This window comes from Physeter macrocephalus, chromosome 11 (genome assembly GCF_002837175.3).
Source record: "Physeter macrocephalus isolate SW-GA chromosome 11, ASM283717v5, whole genome shotgun sequence".
Lineage (NCBI taxonomy): Eukaryota > Metazoa > Chordata > Mammalia > Artiodactyla > Physeteridae > Physeter > Physeter macrocephalus.
Window position 1 is genome coordinate 170761354 of NC_041224.1, and position 18933 is coordinate 170780286.

The 18933-nt window shown below is 36.2% G+C and overlaps 1 protein-coding gene and 1 non-coding gene across 6 annotated transcripts in view; one reads left to right on the forward strand and one right to left on the reverse strand.

Annotated features, from left to right (window-relative positions):
- The window catches only part of TRIP11 (thyroid hormone receptor interactor 11), a 65506-nt gene that overhangs the window by 27812 nt on the left and 18761 nt on the right, over positions 1 to 18933 (reverse strand). For 4 of the 5 annotated variants that reach the window (XM_007105042.4, XM_007105041.3, XM_007105044.3 and 1 more), the window contains 8 exons: positions 18430 to 18595; positions 16435 to 16800; positions 13642 to 13682; positions 12976 to 13062; positions 9583 to 9795; positions 5601 to 8621; positions 2426 to 2566; positions 1639 to 1832 (listed from right to left, as the gene is read on the reverse strand). In XM_007105042.4, coding sequence (XP_007105104.2) covers positions 1639 to 1832; positions 2426 to 2566; positions 5601 to 8621; positions 9583 to 9795; positions 12976 to 13062; positions 13642 to 13682; positions 16435 to 16800; positions 18430 to 18595 — 4229 coding nt within the window. The remainder of the gene's footprint in view (positions 1 to 1638; positions 1833 to 2425; positions 2567 to 5600; positions 8622 to 9582; positions 9796 to 12975; positions 13063 to 13641; positions 13683 to 16434; positions 16801 to 18429; positions 18596 to 18933) is intronic. The other variant, XM_007105043.4, reaches the window with a different exon arrangement.
- On the forward strand, positions 17407 to 17479 carry TRNAR-CCU (transfer RNA arginine (anticodon CCU)). The gene has a single exon. It is a non-coding gene; the product is annotated as a tRNA-Arg (tRNA).

Sequence of the window (18933 nt, forward strand, 5' to 3'; positions counted from 1 at the left end):
CGTGCCCTGGTCTGGGAAGATCCCACATGCCGCAGAGCGGCTGGGCCCGTGAGTCATGGCCGCTGAGCCTGCGCGTCCGGAGCCTGTGCTCCGCGACGGGAGAGGCCACAGCAGTGAGAGGCCCGCGTACCGCCAAAAAAAAAAAAAAAAAAAAAGATGCACATACAACTAATGGGAAGATAAATGGACATGATTTTTTTGGAAGATTATTTGGCAGTACATTTCAAATGTTTTAAAAACAGCGTTTCGATCAGAATTTCCATTTCTTAAAATTTACACTAAGGAAATAATCTGTCATCAACACAAAAATACCTATTTTGGGTTATCAAAACAGCACTCTTGGGCTTCCCTGGTGGCGCAGTGCTTAAGAATCCGCCTGACAATGCAGGGGACACAGGTTTGAGCCCTGGTCCGGGAAGATCCCACATGCCACGGAGCAACTAAGCCTGTGTGCTACAACTACTGAGCCTGCGCTCTAGAGCCCATGAGCCACAGCTACTGAGCCCACGTGCCACAACTACTGAAGCCCACGTGCTTAGAGCCCGTGCTCTACAACGAGAAGCCACTGCAGTGAGAAGCCTGTGCACCACAACGAAGAGCAGCCCCCGCTCGCCACAACTAGAGAAAGCCCACTCGCAGCAACGAAGACCCAGTGCAGCCAAAAATAAAATAAATAAATTTATATAAAAAACAAAACAGCACTCTTAGTAATTCTGAAAAGTTGAAACACTCTAAATGTCCAATAATAAATGAGTGGGTTAAAGAAATTATGGCAAATCCAAATAATGGTACACTATGCAGCCACAAATGATACTGCAGGAACATATGGCTTAATGTGTACTCATATTCATATTATTAACTGATACAAGCAGGTTACAAAATAATATAAATAGTATGATCTCAATTTTGCTTTAAGAAAATAATATGTAATATAGACACATATACACAGAAGCATACAAAGGCACAAAAAAAGATTATCTCTGCATGAGTGAGTCTGTGGCTTTACGTTCTTTTGGTTTATGTGAGTTTCCTGAAGTGGAAAATATGTTTTTGTAATAAGAAAAAAAAAACATATTTTATTGAGAGAAATAAAATTTAAAAATATATAAGCAGGGACCTGGTCACTCAAAAGTTCTAAGAAGTCAGGAGTTAATTCACATTGACCTAGGCCTGTCCCTTGCTACTTCCTTTACTCTCTCCTTTCTAATATCCAAACTTTGTTCAACCTTAGATCACTTGATTAAAAATTAAATCACATAAATTAAATTAGTTCTTGGGGAACCTGACAATGCTAATTAAATCAGTCAGAATTTAAGTCTAGCCTCCTAAAGTGATGAGAAGCAATTACCTAGGATAACAATTAAGATTTGGAGAAACCTCAGTTTGAATGCCAGATCTGGATAAGGGTTACAAACCCAAGTGTGAAACCTACATGTGCACTTTGTGTGCCTGACCTTGGGAAGGTTATTAAACCTCTTTACCCTTAGTTTCTTAGTCTGTAAAATGGAGATAATGAATTTTGTGAGGATAAAATAAGGTAGCATATGAAAAATTCTGAGTCTGACACTCAGGAAGTATTTAATTAACGTTAATACTAAAAAAAAAAAGAACAAAAAAAGAAAGAAAAGAAAAAGTTACCTTGCATTTTCCATTGCATTAGAGGATGAAACTAGCTTTTCCTCCAATACTGTTACTTTCTTTCTTAGCTTAGCCTCTCTATCTTCTGCAGCCAAAACTTCACGGGTGTAAGAATCTTCTGATTCTAAAAGATGGTTACGCAATCTCTCTAGCTCCTGGTTTAAGCGTAATTCTTTGTCACGTAAATGTTGAACCTAGGTAGAGGACATTTCTTTTATTTTTCTTCCATAAAATGCTCCCCCTTTCCCCTCCTACAAGCCACTCTGTTATCAAATCTTTCCCCATTATTGAAGTGTATTAATTGTACACTAATTTCTCATACTGCAAGATATATTTATGCTAAGAAAAAAGGCTCCTGAAATCATCTTGAATATTCATTTGGAAGGTTTACTTTGTAAGATCTCATTCCCTGTGGCTATAATGGAAAATGGAATTGTACAAAGTACTAGGCTATTTGTGACAGGCCACTTTTTCAGTAAATCTCATTTTTTTCATACTTTGTGGGTAGGAAATTTTTCTTATATCCAAGATATGCCATCTTTTTCTTTTCTTGAGGTATAATTTAATTTCAGGTATAAAACATAATGATGAGATCATGGTTTTTGCTTGAAAACTGAAACAGAATGCACTTTGGGAGATCAAAATCCTACTAAAGTGCATCAGAGTAAGACTAAGAAAAAATCACCTAAGAGAAATTCATTTTAATTAATAATCTTTATAGTTTTCTTATTTAAGAGTTATTAGACTTAAGTGTTTGAATCACTATTTCTTTAAAGTGAAAGTATACCTCATTCTGTATGGCAGTGTTTTCCATTTGTTTCTGTTTCAGGGCCAACATGACTTGATCTCTCTCCTGCTGAAAGATAACTGTCTTCTCCTGCATTGACTTAACTGCATTTAAAAGTTGATTTAACTCCCCAGTCTTGCCCTTTTGGAAAGAAATAACTTTAGCTTTAAAGAAAGACACATTTAAAAAAAGACATTTCTTCATTAAATAATTTAAAAATTCAGTTAACTATGTCAAGGTCATCCAAAACAAGGAAAGTCTGAGAAACCATCACAGTCTAAAGGAGCCTAAAGAGACATGACAACTAACTATAATGTATCCTGGATGGGACCATGGAACAAGAAAAGGACATTTGCTAAAAAATTAAGAAAATTCAAATAAACTATTAATGTATCTACAAAGGTTCATTAGTTGTTGTCAATGTACCATAGTAACATAAGATGTTAAAAATAAGGGAAACAGCGTGTGAGGTATATGGGAACGCTGTACTATCTTTCCAACTTTTCTAATAATCTGAAACTATTCTTAAAGGAAAAGTTTATTTAAAATGCTTCAAAAAGAACTCAAAAGACACAATCTCTTCAAACTTACCCTACACAACAAAGCACACACAAACCTCCAAATCATCCAAAAGTGTGTGTGTGTGTGTGTGTGTGTGTGTGTGTGTGTGTGTCTATTCATCAGGCATATGCAACTGTTGTTAGGGAAAGTAACTGTAGAGTTGCTGGCACAGGAGAAAAAGGGAAGTCATTTCACATGCACAACCTATTTTAAAAGAACATTTTGGCAACAATTTAAGGAAAGCAACTCTGGAATGTTATCTTGCTAAGACTGTTAGGAAAATTTATTCCTGAATGCCTTCCATACAAGAACAATATATTAAAGATGGCAGGAAAAAAAAGATAACCGTTCATTGCAGAAGTAGGGCCATGAATTTAAGATGATAGCTAGAATTCTAAAAAGCACAAAAAAGTGTCAGACTGTTTACAGCCAATTCTTTTCTCTGTTTGAAAAGTGCATATCGTCTGAATCTATTTATAGATTGGAATCATTTTTACCTTTTCATGTAAACTTTCCATTTCTTTAAGAATATATAACACGTCCCCCAGGAAAAATCACTGAAACCAAAACATAAAACCATCTGTTCCTTTTATCTCAACACCCCCTCCTGGAAAAGAAGGCCAATATTTTCCAAACAGTTTTTCAGTTAAACATTGTTTTCATATTAGAGAAATGCTCGACAATTAAAGAGTTGAAGATCTCCTGTTGAGAACACGCCTGTCTCCCTAAAGAAAAATGTTGTTATATTCAAAATAAAGGTATTCTTCAATTATATAGAGTATTATAAGAAATCAATTAGTTTATGCTAATTACCCTCAAGTAATACAATACTTAAGTACAACTTAACTAACTTAGGAAAGTTTCCTTAAAGGTAGGTGAGCCTTAATTAAATCTGCACACTTTGGATCTATAAATGTCAATGAAATAGAATTAGACTGTACAAGATGCTAAAACTACAATAGGAAAAAACATATAAAAAGAATACTTTATTGTCCTCCTCTCCTCCATTATACTCTTATAAGCCCTAAGATGCTACACCCAATTTTGGCTAGTGAGCAATAGAAAGCTTCTACCCTCTACCAGTCTTTTTCATACTGAATATAGATCAGTACCATAAGAAGCTAAGAAGCTATTCCTGAAAGGAGGAGCACAACTCAATACATCAGTGTACCTATTTAATCAGATGACAAAGAAGGGGAAAATGAGGCAACACTTTTCTTATCAAGTGAAAACTACATCAAGCTTTCACAAACTTTAATCCGAGACTGTTAGAAGAGAATTTAATTGGCAAAAGAAGTTAAATCATTTTGTATCTTGTGCCCGGCAGCATGTAAACACTCAAGAAGCAGTTGTTGAATATTCCATTGTTCTGCCTCATTTCTTTGCTAAATTTCCACCACTAAAAGTACAGAAATAAGAGTAAAAAGGCACTACATCAAAAGAGTCCACAGCTTTGATCACAGCATGATGTATTGGGTCTTCAATACATTCTTATCAAAATCTAATATCAACTGAATGTAAACATTTAAATATATCAAAACTACTGACACGGGCTTCCCTGGTGGCGCAGTGGTTGAGAGTCTGCTTGCCAATGCAGGGGACACGGGTTCGTGCCCCAGTCTGGGAAGATCCCACATGCTGCGGAGCAACTAGGCCCGTGAGCCACAACTACTGAGCCTGTGCATCTGGAGCCTGTGCTCCGCAACAAGAGAGGCCGCTATAGTGAGAGGCACGCGCACTGCGATGAAGTTGCTGCAACTAGAGAAAGCCCTCGCAAAGAAACGAAGACCTAACACAGCCAAAAATAAATAAATTAATTTAAAAAAAAATAAAAAAAAACAAAACACAAAAAACTACTGACACTTTTAACCAATACAACCTTCCTTTTCATGGGTGAATGAACAAACCAATAAAGTCAAAACACACCCAAAGTCACACAATGACACAACTGGGATTAGAATATTTATTGAGTCTACTTATGTGAAAAGTACTATTCATAGCTAACGCTTTTCAAATACCAGGCTGTGAATGATTCATAAAAATCAATTTAATGGGTCATCCAGCACTTCCTTTTTTTAAGAGAGCATCACAAATAGTAAGGGTAATTTCTGATTCCTGAAACTTTTGTTTCAGTTTTACACACACACACACACACAAATGCTTATTGTGTCACAATGTAAAATGTATTTCGTACTTCAGATCATTGTCAAAGATGTAGCATGTATTTCACAGAGCTTCCCTTTATATATAAGAACCTCTAAAACCAGCAGTTACTGAAATATGCCTAAAATGTGATTAAACTGCAGTAACCTCAGAGTTCTTATATCACATTTCTATTTTCTAAAGAAAAACATTAACTGCTTCTAAACTTTTTCTACTTAGACTGTAAAAAAATTAATCTAGAACTAAAAATATTTGGAAATATCTAGTAATTTGGGGGAGAAACTTGCAGATGCCTCTGAGGAAAACTTATTTTGAATGAATCACAATACCTTGAAATAAATATTTCTAAATGAACCAATGCATCTTCCCCTTCAAAGAACATCAATAAAGTAGCACACTAAAAAATCTCCTCCACCCCAAACTTCCCCACAACACGCCATCCAGAACATACCTGCTCTTTTTCTTTCAGTAGATGCTCAAAAGCCAGAGCCTTCTCCTTCAATGAATGGCATTCAAACTCTTTTTCTCGAAGCATCATAGAAAACTTCATATTAGTCTCCTGTAATGCTTGATATTCTGTTTCCTTTTCCCTGGATGTTTCTATTATTTTTTCATTTTCCCCTTTTAGTTTACAAATGTCCATTTCTAAGATTAATGTTCTCTCCTTCAGGTTTGTTACTGCCTGCCTCAAAAGTTCATTTTCATTCACCTTGTTAGTGAAATTTTCATTCAAAGAAAGTAACTGATCACTTTTGGCTTTGATTAAGAGGTCTTTTTCCTTAAGCGACTTTTGTAAGATATCTTGTTTCTCCTTGAGCTGCTTAATTTCTGAATCAGTTTGTTCCTGTTCTTTTCTTTCTAGCTCTGAGGAAGCAGCAATCGAATCAGACAATCTGTGATTATTTTCCTGGAGAGTTCTAATTGTTGCATCTTTTTCCTGCAGTGATTTTCTTAGCTCTTCTATTTCTTGTTTAGAAGACTCACTCAATACATCAGACTTAGTTGTTCTAAGAGACTCTGCTGACTGGGAAGTAAGCGACGATCCAGAAGAGAGCTGAGGTGAAATAACGTCAAGTTTTCCTAAAAGAAGATCTTTGGTATTGCAAAGCTGCCCTATGCTGTGCTGAACTTGTGCTAATTCCTGCCCAAAATTTTTGAGTTTGGTTTCATTCTGCTCGTAACTTTGGATCAGGCCAGTATAGTTCACTTGCAATTTAGAGTTGTTATCGCTGTCAACCAGAACTTGTGCCTGAAGCTGATGAAGCTCCTCCTGGAGCTGGGCTGACTCGTGTTGCATATTTTGTACTGTAGTCATTACCTGCTGTTTCCACTCTTCCATTTTCTTTACTTGTTGTTTTAACTTATCGCGTTCCTGTAGAAGCTCCTCGAACTGATTACTATTAACACCTCCAACCTCATTTTCAGTGTTGGATGTTTGTAAAACTGTCAATAAGGTCTGACATTTCTGACTCAATGCATCTATTTCAATGTCTTTTTCTCGAATGATACGAGATAAATTCTGAACAGTTTCTCTAAACATATCTTGGCCACTACTTTCAAACCTCGTGGACAATTTTTTATTTTCATCTTGCAGCTTATTGAGAGCTGTTTCTTTTGCAGCAACTATATCCATCATCTTGTGATATTCTGTTTTTAGATGGCTATTCTCCCTAGTCTTCTCACTCAAAACAGCTAGTACCTGTTCTCGTTCCATAGCATAGGCCTGCAGCTGTTGTTGAAGGTAAACAACATCCTGGGGGTATGAAGCTGTAGAAATTCGAGCATGAAGAGCTTGTATCTCCAAATCTTTCTGCTGGATAATCTGAGTTAGTTTACCAACCTCATCTCTGGAAAGCTGATCAATCTGTTTAGTTAGAGATATATTCTTTTCATTTAGAAGTTTAATCTCCAATTCCCGTTCTTTTATTCCTTTCACTAATCTTTCGGTTTCAGCTTTAGATAAATCATGCTTTTCACTTCCATTTTCTATATTAAGACCCCGAACTTTTGTTTCTTGAAAAATAACAGAATTCTCTGTTTGAACGTCCTGTCTTTCTTCATGTAACTGGGTTTTGATTTGTTCAATTGTTTTTTGCAAATTCTTAATTTCCTCATCTTTCTCTAAAAAGAGCTGGGTGTGTGTGGCGTTCATTTGCTCATGCTGGTATCTAAACTCATCCATTTCCTTCTTCTGCTCCTGTAAAGACTGAAGCAGCTGTATTTTACTCTGGTTTTGATCTTCAATCACCTTTTGATGATGTTTTATTTCCTCTTTAAGATTATCCTTTAATATATTCAGCTGATTCACCTCAGATTCTAGCTCTGTAATACAATCAAGGGTTTTAGGCTCAGCCACAGGTGCAGCTCGACTCTGCTGTTCCCTGAGTCGTTCCAACTCTTCTTTCAGATGATTGTTTTCTTCTTTCATGGATCCAAGACTTCTGTCTTTTTCCTCTATGGTTTGCCTTAAAATTTCATTTTTTCTTAAGGCCTGAGTATACTTATCTAATTCCTCCTGAAGCTCTGAAGTTCTTTCTTTAAGTTTTTCAATAAAAATTTCGTTCTCATTTACAAGTTGGGTCAATTGCTTCTGCTCTTCTAAGCTAGATGACAAAATTTTCTTAGTTTCCTTATGATCAGTATCCATCTGCTTGATATTCTTTTTGAGTTCTGCTATTTCGAAGTCTTTCTCTTGATTGAGTTTAATTAAATGCTCATGGTCCAGCTGTAAAGCAGAGATACTCAAATTACGCGCACTGGACAGTTCTTCCACGGTTTGCTCATACTTGTTTGCTTCTTCCAACAGCCTCTTTTGAGCCTGACACAATTCTGCTTCTAACTGTTCCTTCTCGATTTTTAGAGCCTCCACAATAGCATTTTTTTCCTGAGAAATCTGATTGTTACCAGCAATAGACTCTTCCAACTGATGTCTTACATTTTCACATGCTAAATTCAACTTTTCATTTTCCATTTTGAGATCAAAAGCAACTTTCTTTAAATTTTCATTGAGCTGTTCTATTTCTGAAAGATTTTGCCTTAAGTTTCTCACTTCGGCTTCCCTTTCGTTAAGTAAGTCATCCTTAAAATTACTGTTAGAGTCTCGATTAAGAGACTGCGTTAACTCATCCCTGACTCTAGAAAGCTCCTCCTCCTTTTGTTTAATATGTTCCTGAAGTTCAAAGTTCTCCTTCTGGATGTTTAAATTTTTTGTGTGCAATTTATTTAGCTGATCTACTAAATCTGCTGCTTTATCCTCAAGCTTCTGCTTGGTTAAATGTAAATCACTTAGTACCAGTTCACTTTGAATTAACTTTTCTTTCTGCATGTCTAACTCTTTAGTAATGCTCATTTTATCATTTTCAAGTTGATGAACTCTCTTTTTTTCATCATTTAGATCTTTTTTCAGTTTACTGATGATGTTATCTCCCTCGTTTTCTTGTTTTGATAGCTGATCTTTGATCAAAATCATGTGCTGAAAGAAAAATTAATTTGCATGGTAACTTTAAAACATTCTCTCATTTTAGTACCTAAAGGAAACTTTATAAAATGTCACACATAATACAAGAATAATCCTCAGACATTTCTAATCCTTCTAATTTTGTTGGGAACTTTTAAAAAATTCCCAACAAAATTATTTACTAATTATCTTACAGTAAATCTATTTAACTGTTTTAGAGATTAGAACTTAAAAGCAAAGAGGATAAATGATATATGTTATATCATATATATAAATGATAAGTGATATTTTCAACTCTTAAACACTGAAGCGGGGAGACAACAAGGTACAGCCCATGGGCCAAATCACACCTGCACCTGTTTTTGTAAGTAAATTCTTATTGGAACAGAGCCAGGCTCGTTCATTTACATATGACAACAGCAGAGCTGAGTAGCTGCAACTTCAACTACATGGCCTGCAAAGCCAAAGATATTTACTATCTAACACAAAAGAAGTTTGCCAACCTCTACAACTTGAGCATCAATTAACTGAAATATTGATTAAATCACTGAAATTAAATCACGCCAGTTTTGCTTATTAATCCAGTGTTCAGTCCACTGAGTAGAACATGCTGCTGCACTGTCTTTAATATATCATAAAATAGGGCTTTCCTGGTGGCGCAGTGGTTGAGAATCCGCCTGCCAATGCAGGGGACACGGGTTCGAGCTCTGGTCTGGGAAGATCCCACATGCCGCGGAGCAACTAAGCCGGTGCACCAGAACTACTGAGCCCGCGGACCACAACTACTGAAGCCTGTGCACCTAGAGCCCATGCTCCGCAACAAGAGAAGCCACCACAATGAGAAGCCCACTCGCTGCAACTAGAGAAAGCCTGTGTGCAGCAATGAAGATACAACGCAGCCAAAAATAAAATAAATAAAATAAATTTAAAAAAATATATATATCATAAAATATAATTTAATATAATATATTGTTACCTTTGTAGCCTCTTGGTTCTGTTTATCCAATTCTTCTAACTCAGCTATTAGTATTTCCTTTTCAGTAATGCTCTGATTGAGCTCTTGTTCCTTTGCCTCCAAATTACGTCTTAAATCACATAATTCTGAATCCAAATCCATGTCCCTTGCAGCTGTACTTTTAATTACTTCATATTCATTGTTCAATTTTGAAAGTGATATTTGCAGTTCTTCCTTAAATGAAAAAAGGGGAAAAAAACACATACTATCAATTGGAAGAAGAGACACCAAAAGATTAAAAATATACATATATAAGCAAAACTTGGGAATATATTTTTAGATGCTCTGTGTTGGAAACATTATTGAATAATACCTCAGCAATAATACATAAAATTCAACAAGCCACAGCCTTCATTCATGTACAATTTTATTTGCAGCTTCAAGCAAAACATTTCTATAGTCCTAGACAAGATGCAACAACTGTAAGTTTGTCCTCTAGCTCCAACTTCTTAACACAAAAACTCCCCCATTTGAGAGCCTTCCCACTCCCACTCCCACTGCTGCTTCCCTTCCGTCTCCTCCCCACCCCCACAACACACATACTTTTCAAAAGGTCCAGAGCCTTTCAGCTCCCTTCACTTCCATCCCTAATGTCACCACCAACAGCCCCAGGCAAAAATGTAAACTAACGATATTCATTTGCTCTGAAGTTTGTCCTCTCTAATTAGAAAATAAAAGGCTTCTTTTCCCTCATAAAAGTAATTTCCCTTATAACTGGCTTCTGTCAGAACATGAAACCTTTTCTTGACCCAAGAAAGAACCCTCCTTTCCTTCCTTTTTACCTTCTAACCTAAGCACAGACTAGGTTCCCCTCTCTCAAACCTAACATTCCTAAAGATACACCTGTATGTGATTTTTAAAAGCACATTCTATGCTCTGTTCTATTTGTATTTAATGCTTTTCCTCCAAAATCCCAGACATGGGACAGTTCTCTATGCTTCAACATTATTTCAACCTCTGAATATGATGTTTGTGATAAACCCTCTATCACTGTAAAGACATCATTCACTGACAGAGATTTTTAAAAGCAAACTTCTATGGAATCTATTTTAAAGTAAATAAGAATCTCAAATTTTCATAAGTAGTCTAATATATACCTTACAAAAGAGACCAATGAAAACTATATTAGAACATCTGCCTTACAATTCTCAATCTCTTCCAATTCAAAAGTTTATTCTGAACCGCAACAGCAAGATGGAAATATCATTCTCTTATGCCTTTCTAGAGTTATCTGTTCAATTAAGAGAACCACAGGGACTTCCCTGGTGACGCAGTGGTTAAGATTCCACGCTCCCAATGCAGGGGGCCCGGGTTCGATCCCACATGCATACCACAACTAAGAGTTCACATGCCACAACTAAGGAGCCCGCCTGCCGCAACTAAGACCTGGCACAACCAAATAAATAAATATTTTTTTTAAATTAAAAAAAAAAAGAGAAGCACAAAAGGGACTTCCCTGGTGGTCCAGTGGTTAAGACTCTGTGTTCCCTCTGCAGGGGGTGCAAGTTCGATCCCTGCTCAGGGAACTAAGATCCCACATGCCGTGGAGCGTGGCCAAAAATAAACAAACAAATAAATAAATAAATAAAATTCTAAGAAGAGAACCACAAAATTTTTTGTCATGTGGATCTAAAGAATACACATGACCAGGACTTCCCTGGTGGCGCAGTGGTTAAGAATCCGCCTGCCAATACAGGGGACACGGGTTCGATCCCTGATCCGGAAAGATCCCACATGCCATGGAGCAACTAAGGCCGTGCACCACAACTACTGAGCCTGCGCTCTTGAGCCCGCAAGCCACAACTACTGAGCCCAAGAGTCACAACTACTGAAGCCTGAGCACCTACAGCCCGTGCTCTGCAACAAGAGAAGCCACCACAATGAGAAGCCCGCACACGGCAACCAAGAGTAGCCCCCGCTCGCCACAACTACAGAAAGCCCGTGCACAGCAACAAAGACCCAACGCAGCCAAATACATAAATAAATAAATAAAATAAAATATTTTTTAAAAAGAATGCACATGACCTTGTAGGTATTTTTGGCATTCTTAACCAGTGAGCAGACCCATAGCAGACAGAATTCAAGCAAGAGTTGCAATGGATTACCTAACATCAAAAGAAAGGAGAAACAGCTAATCGGGAATAGCTACAGAATCCAAAATTAACATGAGGAGGTTACAGGCCCTATCAGAATACATGCAGAGATTTGCAAACTACAAAATACACTTAGACCAGTTAGAGAAAGGAATAACTGAATGAGCAGAATGCAATGGAAGCAGAAAAGAACAGAGGAAACATATAGAATATAGTAATTAAAAAATGACTGGAAGACACTACTGGCATTTCGTGGGTAGAAAAAGTGGGGGCAAGGAACCTACAATGCAGAGGACACAACTAAGAATTCTCCCAACTGAATGCCAACAGTGCCCCTTTGAGAAACACTGCCTATATACTAATGTGCAAGGATACTGAAAATATAATATAATATTAAGGTATGCATGAACAGTATATATAGTATGCTAATATTTGTATTTTTTTAAAAGATATTTATATATAGAAAATCATATATGCATAGACATAGTCTGGAAAGATACACAAGAAACTGGTAAGCAAAAACACCTCTGAGGAAGACACCAACCAACTGAAGTGTGAAGGATACTGTATTTGTACTGTCTGAAGTTTTTCAGGATGTATTACTGAACATATACATCAGGAAATATGTGTTACTTTTTTAAAAATTAAGATTTTTAATTGAGTTGAGACAGTGGCCTGTAATAATAATAAATAATACCAGCTTACAACTGTTCTATATTTAAGAAGCTGCCTTAACCAAGGACTTACCCCCTAAGTGGTACAAACATAAAAATACCTTTCCCCATTTCCAACAATGCATTACAGAATCTTATTCCATCCTTGCTACCAGTATACATATTTCTACCACTGAGAACGTCACTCTTTACCTCTCACCAGGAATTAAGAAATTCCTGTCCACCACACCAGACATATTCTGGGGCATATTAAGTAGTGTATAGTTACTATAGTATATGCCACTCCAGACTCCCGACCCACCTGTGTATGTTGCTGCTGACAGGACCTCATTTGAAACCAAAACAGAGCCTTTACCTATCTTTTCTGCTCATATCTGTATGCCTACTGGCTTATCTTTAAACGTAAACTCTGCCCAGCCTCTCATACTATGAACCTTGCCCAAGTACTTCAACCTGGCCTGAACCAGCATCAATGAGATCAGCTTTATCCTCAGGACTCTCAAGAACTAAATACTCCATTTTGATATAAACTGGCCCTTTGCTATGACCTACAATTTTAACTCTGCCCCCATATTTATTGCACCCACCTTTTCTTGATTCAGTAATGAATTCTCTTTTTCTAAAACTTGGACATGCATTTTAAGTTTCAGATTGTCTTCAGCAAGACTGTTATCCTATAAAAATGTTAAAACACTGTGTTTTCAAATAACAAGAAATTTAAAGTTTACAAAAAAGCAGGCAAGCTATACAATTGTGCATTTCTACTCTTCAGTGATATATAAAAATTATAAGCATAAAACACTGGACCATCTAAAACCAGTCATTGTATAGACATTCTTAAAGAGGATTTCTTTATTATATTTGAAAAAATATGTAAATATATTTACAAAATAACTTGTAATCATTAAAAAAAAAAAAAAAGAAACTCCTTGAATTCTTTAAGGGAAATCAAAATGCATTCCTCACTTTGGTAGAGGATCTGCTTCCACTGTCTACACATAGGTATCATTTGTCAAATTTACCTTCAAAGAAATATACTTGCATTTTTCAATTATGTACTTTTAAAATTATGTCAATTTATGATGCAAAAAGATTCTGTTACTAATCAGCAAACATAAAATTACTAAGATGAAAGTTCCTTGCATAAGTTCACATGAATTGTAAAAAACACAAAATAAGTAATTATAAATAATCAAAATCCCTCTTCTTGGTAAACCGAAGACAAAAGCTTTCTCTCTTAAAAATTAGTTTACCTGGTTTAAATTACTCAGTCTCTTTATTTCATTTTCAGCATCTGTAAAAACAACAATGGATCTGACATTAAAATTCTTTAAAATAACTTAATAATTATCTCCTATACTAAATTCACAAATGAAATCCAATTAAAATGTTATTTATAAGCATAATTAGCAAGCCCTAACAGTGAAATGTATTTTTGCTATTTTGTATTTCTATTTTGACTATACCAAAGAAGTCATAATATAAATGTCAGTCAGAAACTATGTTAAAATCCAATTCTATGGACTAGTATAAGAAAGAATTTATAACTGTATTCTGGATGAGTCATAAGTTATAGCCCAGATAACAACATTAACAACAACTGCATTTCAAAATGAGTTGATTAGTCTGTGTAGCAGGAAACAGTATAAGGACTAAGACTAGAAAAAAGAAAAAACAATGTATATCATACCACAATATGTTATACCACATATTGGTATGTTATATCACAATATGTTATACCACAATAATAAAATAATCTCTCAATTTTCTAAAGTGACTTAGACATGACTACTAATAAAAAGACCATTCAATCTGGTATTAGAGATAGATCCACAAATAGAAGTAGTTCTAGAAGAAGAACACAAAGACAAAATACCATGATTTCAGCTGAAGTAATTCATTCAATGTTCATTCAAGAAATACTGAGCATTTACTATGATGTGAGTTGCTAAACAAGATAGAAAAATTTAGTCCATGCTTGCTCTCAAGAAGCTTACAATTTAGAGGGGAAGATAAAAAAGGAAACACATGAGAACAGTACAGTGTGATACAGGGAGCACAGGTGCTACCAGAGCAAAAGGGCCAAACAACTCATCCAGACTAGGAGGGCCAGGGGAGTGGGGTGAATGGGGTCAGGGAAGCAGCAGCGCTAGGTACCTCCTGCTGGATGCAACACCTCTATTGAATCTTAATATATTAAGAGTTAGTGGGGGGAAAAAACAGAGACACTCCACACAGAAAAAGCAACAAATGCAAAGGCAACAGAGCTTAGAGACAACATTGCTGGCTTTACCGAGCTACAGAGAAAGTTCAACACGGCTAAAGCTTAGAATGTTAGGAAAATGGGAAGAGTTGAAACTGCAGAGGTAGACAGAGACCAGATCATGAAAGACACCGTATGTCCAACTAAGATGTTTAGACTGTATCCTGAAGTTCACAGGGAGCCACAAAGTACTAAAATCAGGGAAGTGACCTGCTTTACATTTCTGAAAAATCATTCTGGCTGCAGAAAGAAAACATATTGATTGAAGAAGGAACCATGGACACCAGAGAATAATAAGTAACACTTTTATAATGCTTATTATGGGCTAGACACTGTTCTAGAGAGAACTTTGCAGCTAGTAACTCATAAAATCCTACTACTACAACCACGAATGAGATAGTATTATTATCCCAACCATAGAGATGAAAACCCCAAAGTATAGGGATGTTAGTTAACTGTCCAAGGTCAGTTAGTTAGTGATGGAGCTGGATTCCAACCTAGTCATGTTCTTAACCACTATGCTATTCTGCTCTACTAAGAGACTGCTATAGTTAAACAGGCAAAAAGAAATTATAATTGGCTGAAGTTATTCAGTGGCAGTGGAAATGGAGAAAAGGGGAAGGACTAGAGCAGCCGGTTTGTTTTTAAAGCAAATAAACTCATATGGATCACCCAATATATTAAGTAAATAAATTTATTTTGAGAAGAACAGAGCTACTCTGAGGTCAAATGACAAAGTCGTCCAGAACCACACCACACAGCCTTCCCTTGTCTTCATGGCAGTCCCAATACTGAGGCACCTATGAGAAACCCTAGAGCTCCTCTGGGACACAATCCTGAAATAGCACTGAGCCAGAGAGAAGTCAAGGAAATAGAACCTATAGGACTTGCAAAATGATATCTTCAAGTTTTCTGTTTTGGGAGAGTGGTAAATGCTACCAATCACCAAGGTAGGGAAAGGAAGAGGGGAGGAAGAGGGTCACTCTACTTTGAGCCTAACTCTAAATTTACTCCAGGTCAGGAGCTCACGATAAACAACTAAGTAAGGAACACAGAAGGGGCAGGCAGGAGGTATCACAAGCACATAAGGGCTAGAAACCTCTAGAGCAGGAATGAGTTCATAAAGTGAGAGTTCATATTGTGAGAAGAGGACAGAGTGAAAAATAAAATGCATCTTTTCAGTAGAAGAGCTCCCATTATGTTTTCCTGGCATAAATAAATACTGGTGTCTGGCCTATTTCATTCAATATTTATTTTTTGTAACCTAGAACACTGGTACGGTAACTAAATATCATCTTGAGCATAGTAAGTGGTGGAAGACCTGTGGCTCTTATTATTCTTAGGTCTGCTTAGATACAGATCATTTTGAAAGGTAATATAGACTTTTGAAAAAGATAGGCTGCATTCTCTAACTGGAGGGTCTGGGCCCTAATGAGTTACAGGAAGTATTTGGTAACCTCTGCCCAAAAAATGTTTACATAAACATTTCTCAGAAATCTACATAGCCTCCTAAGTCAAGGAGTTCCATGTGAACACTTAAAGGATGAAGAAGGGAGGCTGAAAGAAACCTAGCCAATTCTTAACCCTTTTTAGTAGAAATATCCTATTTGTGATCTATTAATTATGGCACTGAATCCAAAGCAAGCAATTCTATTCAAATTCCACATAGTCATTTCCACTGATACTTCATTTCCATAGTGTTCAATTATTCAAGTGTTTGTCTCTGAAAACAACTAGTATGAAATGAAACACCAATCAGAAATAAGTTCCAAACATTTTATACCAGACAGTGCTTGCTGCAATCTGAACACTTCTTCTTCTACTGAAGAACTGTGGGGAAGAATTCTTTCCTTTTCTGTCACAGTATCACTTTGCTTCGCAGCATAAGGCTGCAATTTACTACATTCCAGTTTCAAGCTTTCACATTCTTCAAGTAATTGTCTGTTTTCCACACTTAGTCGTTCTTGTTCCTTCTTCAAAACACCTCTGTCATTTTCTGCAGAAGATAATTTTTTATTTATGCCTTTTATTTTATCCTCAAGTTCTTCAATTTTTTTTGTAGACTCTACTTTTTCAGCTTGTAGAACTTGAATAGTTTTTTGCATCTCATGGATTTTAGAGTGATCAGTTACTGCAATTCCTGAGCCACCTAGAACATAAACATAAAATCAGGGACACATCAAATGTCAAGTACCAAGAGACAAATAGCCTGCTATATACAACTAAAGATTTAACAGACTTCAGAACTTGGAAGGCTTAAAAAGAAAAGCTAAAATAACAGTGAGATAATATTACTCATTAGAATGTCCAAAATCTGGACACTAACACCACCAAATGCTGGTAAGGAGGTGGAGCAACAGGAACTCTCAGTCACTGCTGGTGGGAATGCAAAATGATACAGCCAGTTTGGAAGAGTTTAATGATTTCTTTCAAAACTAACAAATATGATACTCTTATCATATAATCCAGCAATCATACTGCTTAATATTTTACCCAAAGGAGCAGGAAACTTAAATCCACACAAAAACCTGAACAAGAATGTTTATAGCAGCTTTATTCATAATTGCCAAAACTTGGAAACAACTGAGATGTCCTTCAGTAGGTGAACGGGTAAAAAAACTGTGGCACATCCAAACAATGGAATATTATTCAGCGCTTAAAAAGAAATGAGCTATCAAGCCATGAAAAAACATGGAGGAAGTGTACACCTGAAACTTATATAATATTGTACATCAACTACACCTCAACAGGGACCTCCCTGGTGGTCCAGTGGATAAGACTCTGTGCTCCTAATGCAGGGAGCCCGGGTTCGATCCCTGGTTGGGGAACTAGATCCCGCATGCATGCTGCAACTAAGAAGCCCACATGCTGCAACTAAGGAGTCCACATGCTGCAACAAAGATCCTGTGTGTGCAACTAAGCCAAAATAAATAAATATTTTAAAAAAAAACAACTAGACCTCAATAAAAAATAAATTAAAAAAAAACATGGAGGAAACTTGAATGCATATTACTAAGTGAAAGAAGTCCATCTGAAAAGGCTACATACTCTATGGTTCCAACTATATGACAATTTTGGAAAAGGCAAAACAATGAAGATAATAAAAAGATCAGTGGTTTTAAGGGTGGGATGGGGGTAATGAATAGGCAGAGCACAGAGGGTTTTTCAGGGAAGTGAAAATACTCTGTATGATATTATGATGATATACATTTGTCCAAATGCATAGAATGTACAACACTAAACGTAAACTCTGAGATAAATATGGACTTTGGGTGACTATGATGTGCCTTGGTAAAAAATGTACTATTCTGATGAGTGACACTGATAGTGGGGGAGGCTATGCATGTGGGGGAATGGGGTATAAGGGAGATCTCTGTACCTCCTCAATTTTGTTATAAATTTAAGACTGCTCTAAAAAAATTAAGTCTTTTTTTAAAAAAAGTTAAATTACCGTAATACACAAAGCATTTTCAAATAAATAGTTAAGGAAAGATATTATTTGAATCAAATACTAAAAAGCCTTTGTATCTGAGTTTGAAATAAAGTAAAAACACACCAAACAATGCAAAGAAATCTCTGTATTATAACTATTTACCACAAAGGTAAAAGGGCTTTTCCATTTTTGAGAATCTTGACAATAGTGGTGCTGCTGTAAATTTCTGGCAGATGAGCAGAACCAGTCATTTACTCATTCCTTAGAACTTTGACCAAGTTTACATCAGCTAAGTCTATCATTTAATTATGTCATTTAATACACTAAACTAACAAAATTAATAACCTTCTTGTAACAGATTTTCCAGTTCTTCAATCCGTTCTTCATAGTCACTTAATTCTTCTCGATGCCGACGAGTTATTTCTGTCAATTTCTGTTGATGTGCATTCTGCAATACTGACATTTCATGTTGATGGTTGTCAATATCCTGACTTCGGTTCTGTTTAAGTTCCTTAAAAAATAAAAACAAAGTTAACCACATTTAAAATAAATGAATTTAACTAAACTATTTCATTGTTGTCCAAAAGTCCATATTATTAAAACTAATTCTCTGAACATGCTCAGGGTGAAAAAATTTAAATACAGGCCCCAAATCTGGACAATTCTAAAAGACCCCACTCCTTCATTTCTTGGGACTTAAAAGCAGTTTTTCTACTTTTAATGAGGGGACACCAGCAAGAAACAATTGAAACAAAATGCAAGCAAAAATATCTTTTTCTCTTTAGTATCTGTGACCATGAACTTCTCCTGCTAATGACATATTCCACCAATATCAGTGTCCACCTTCTG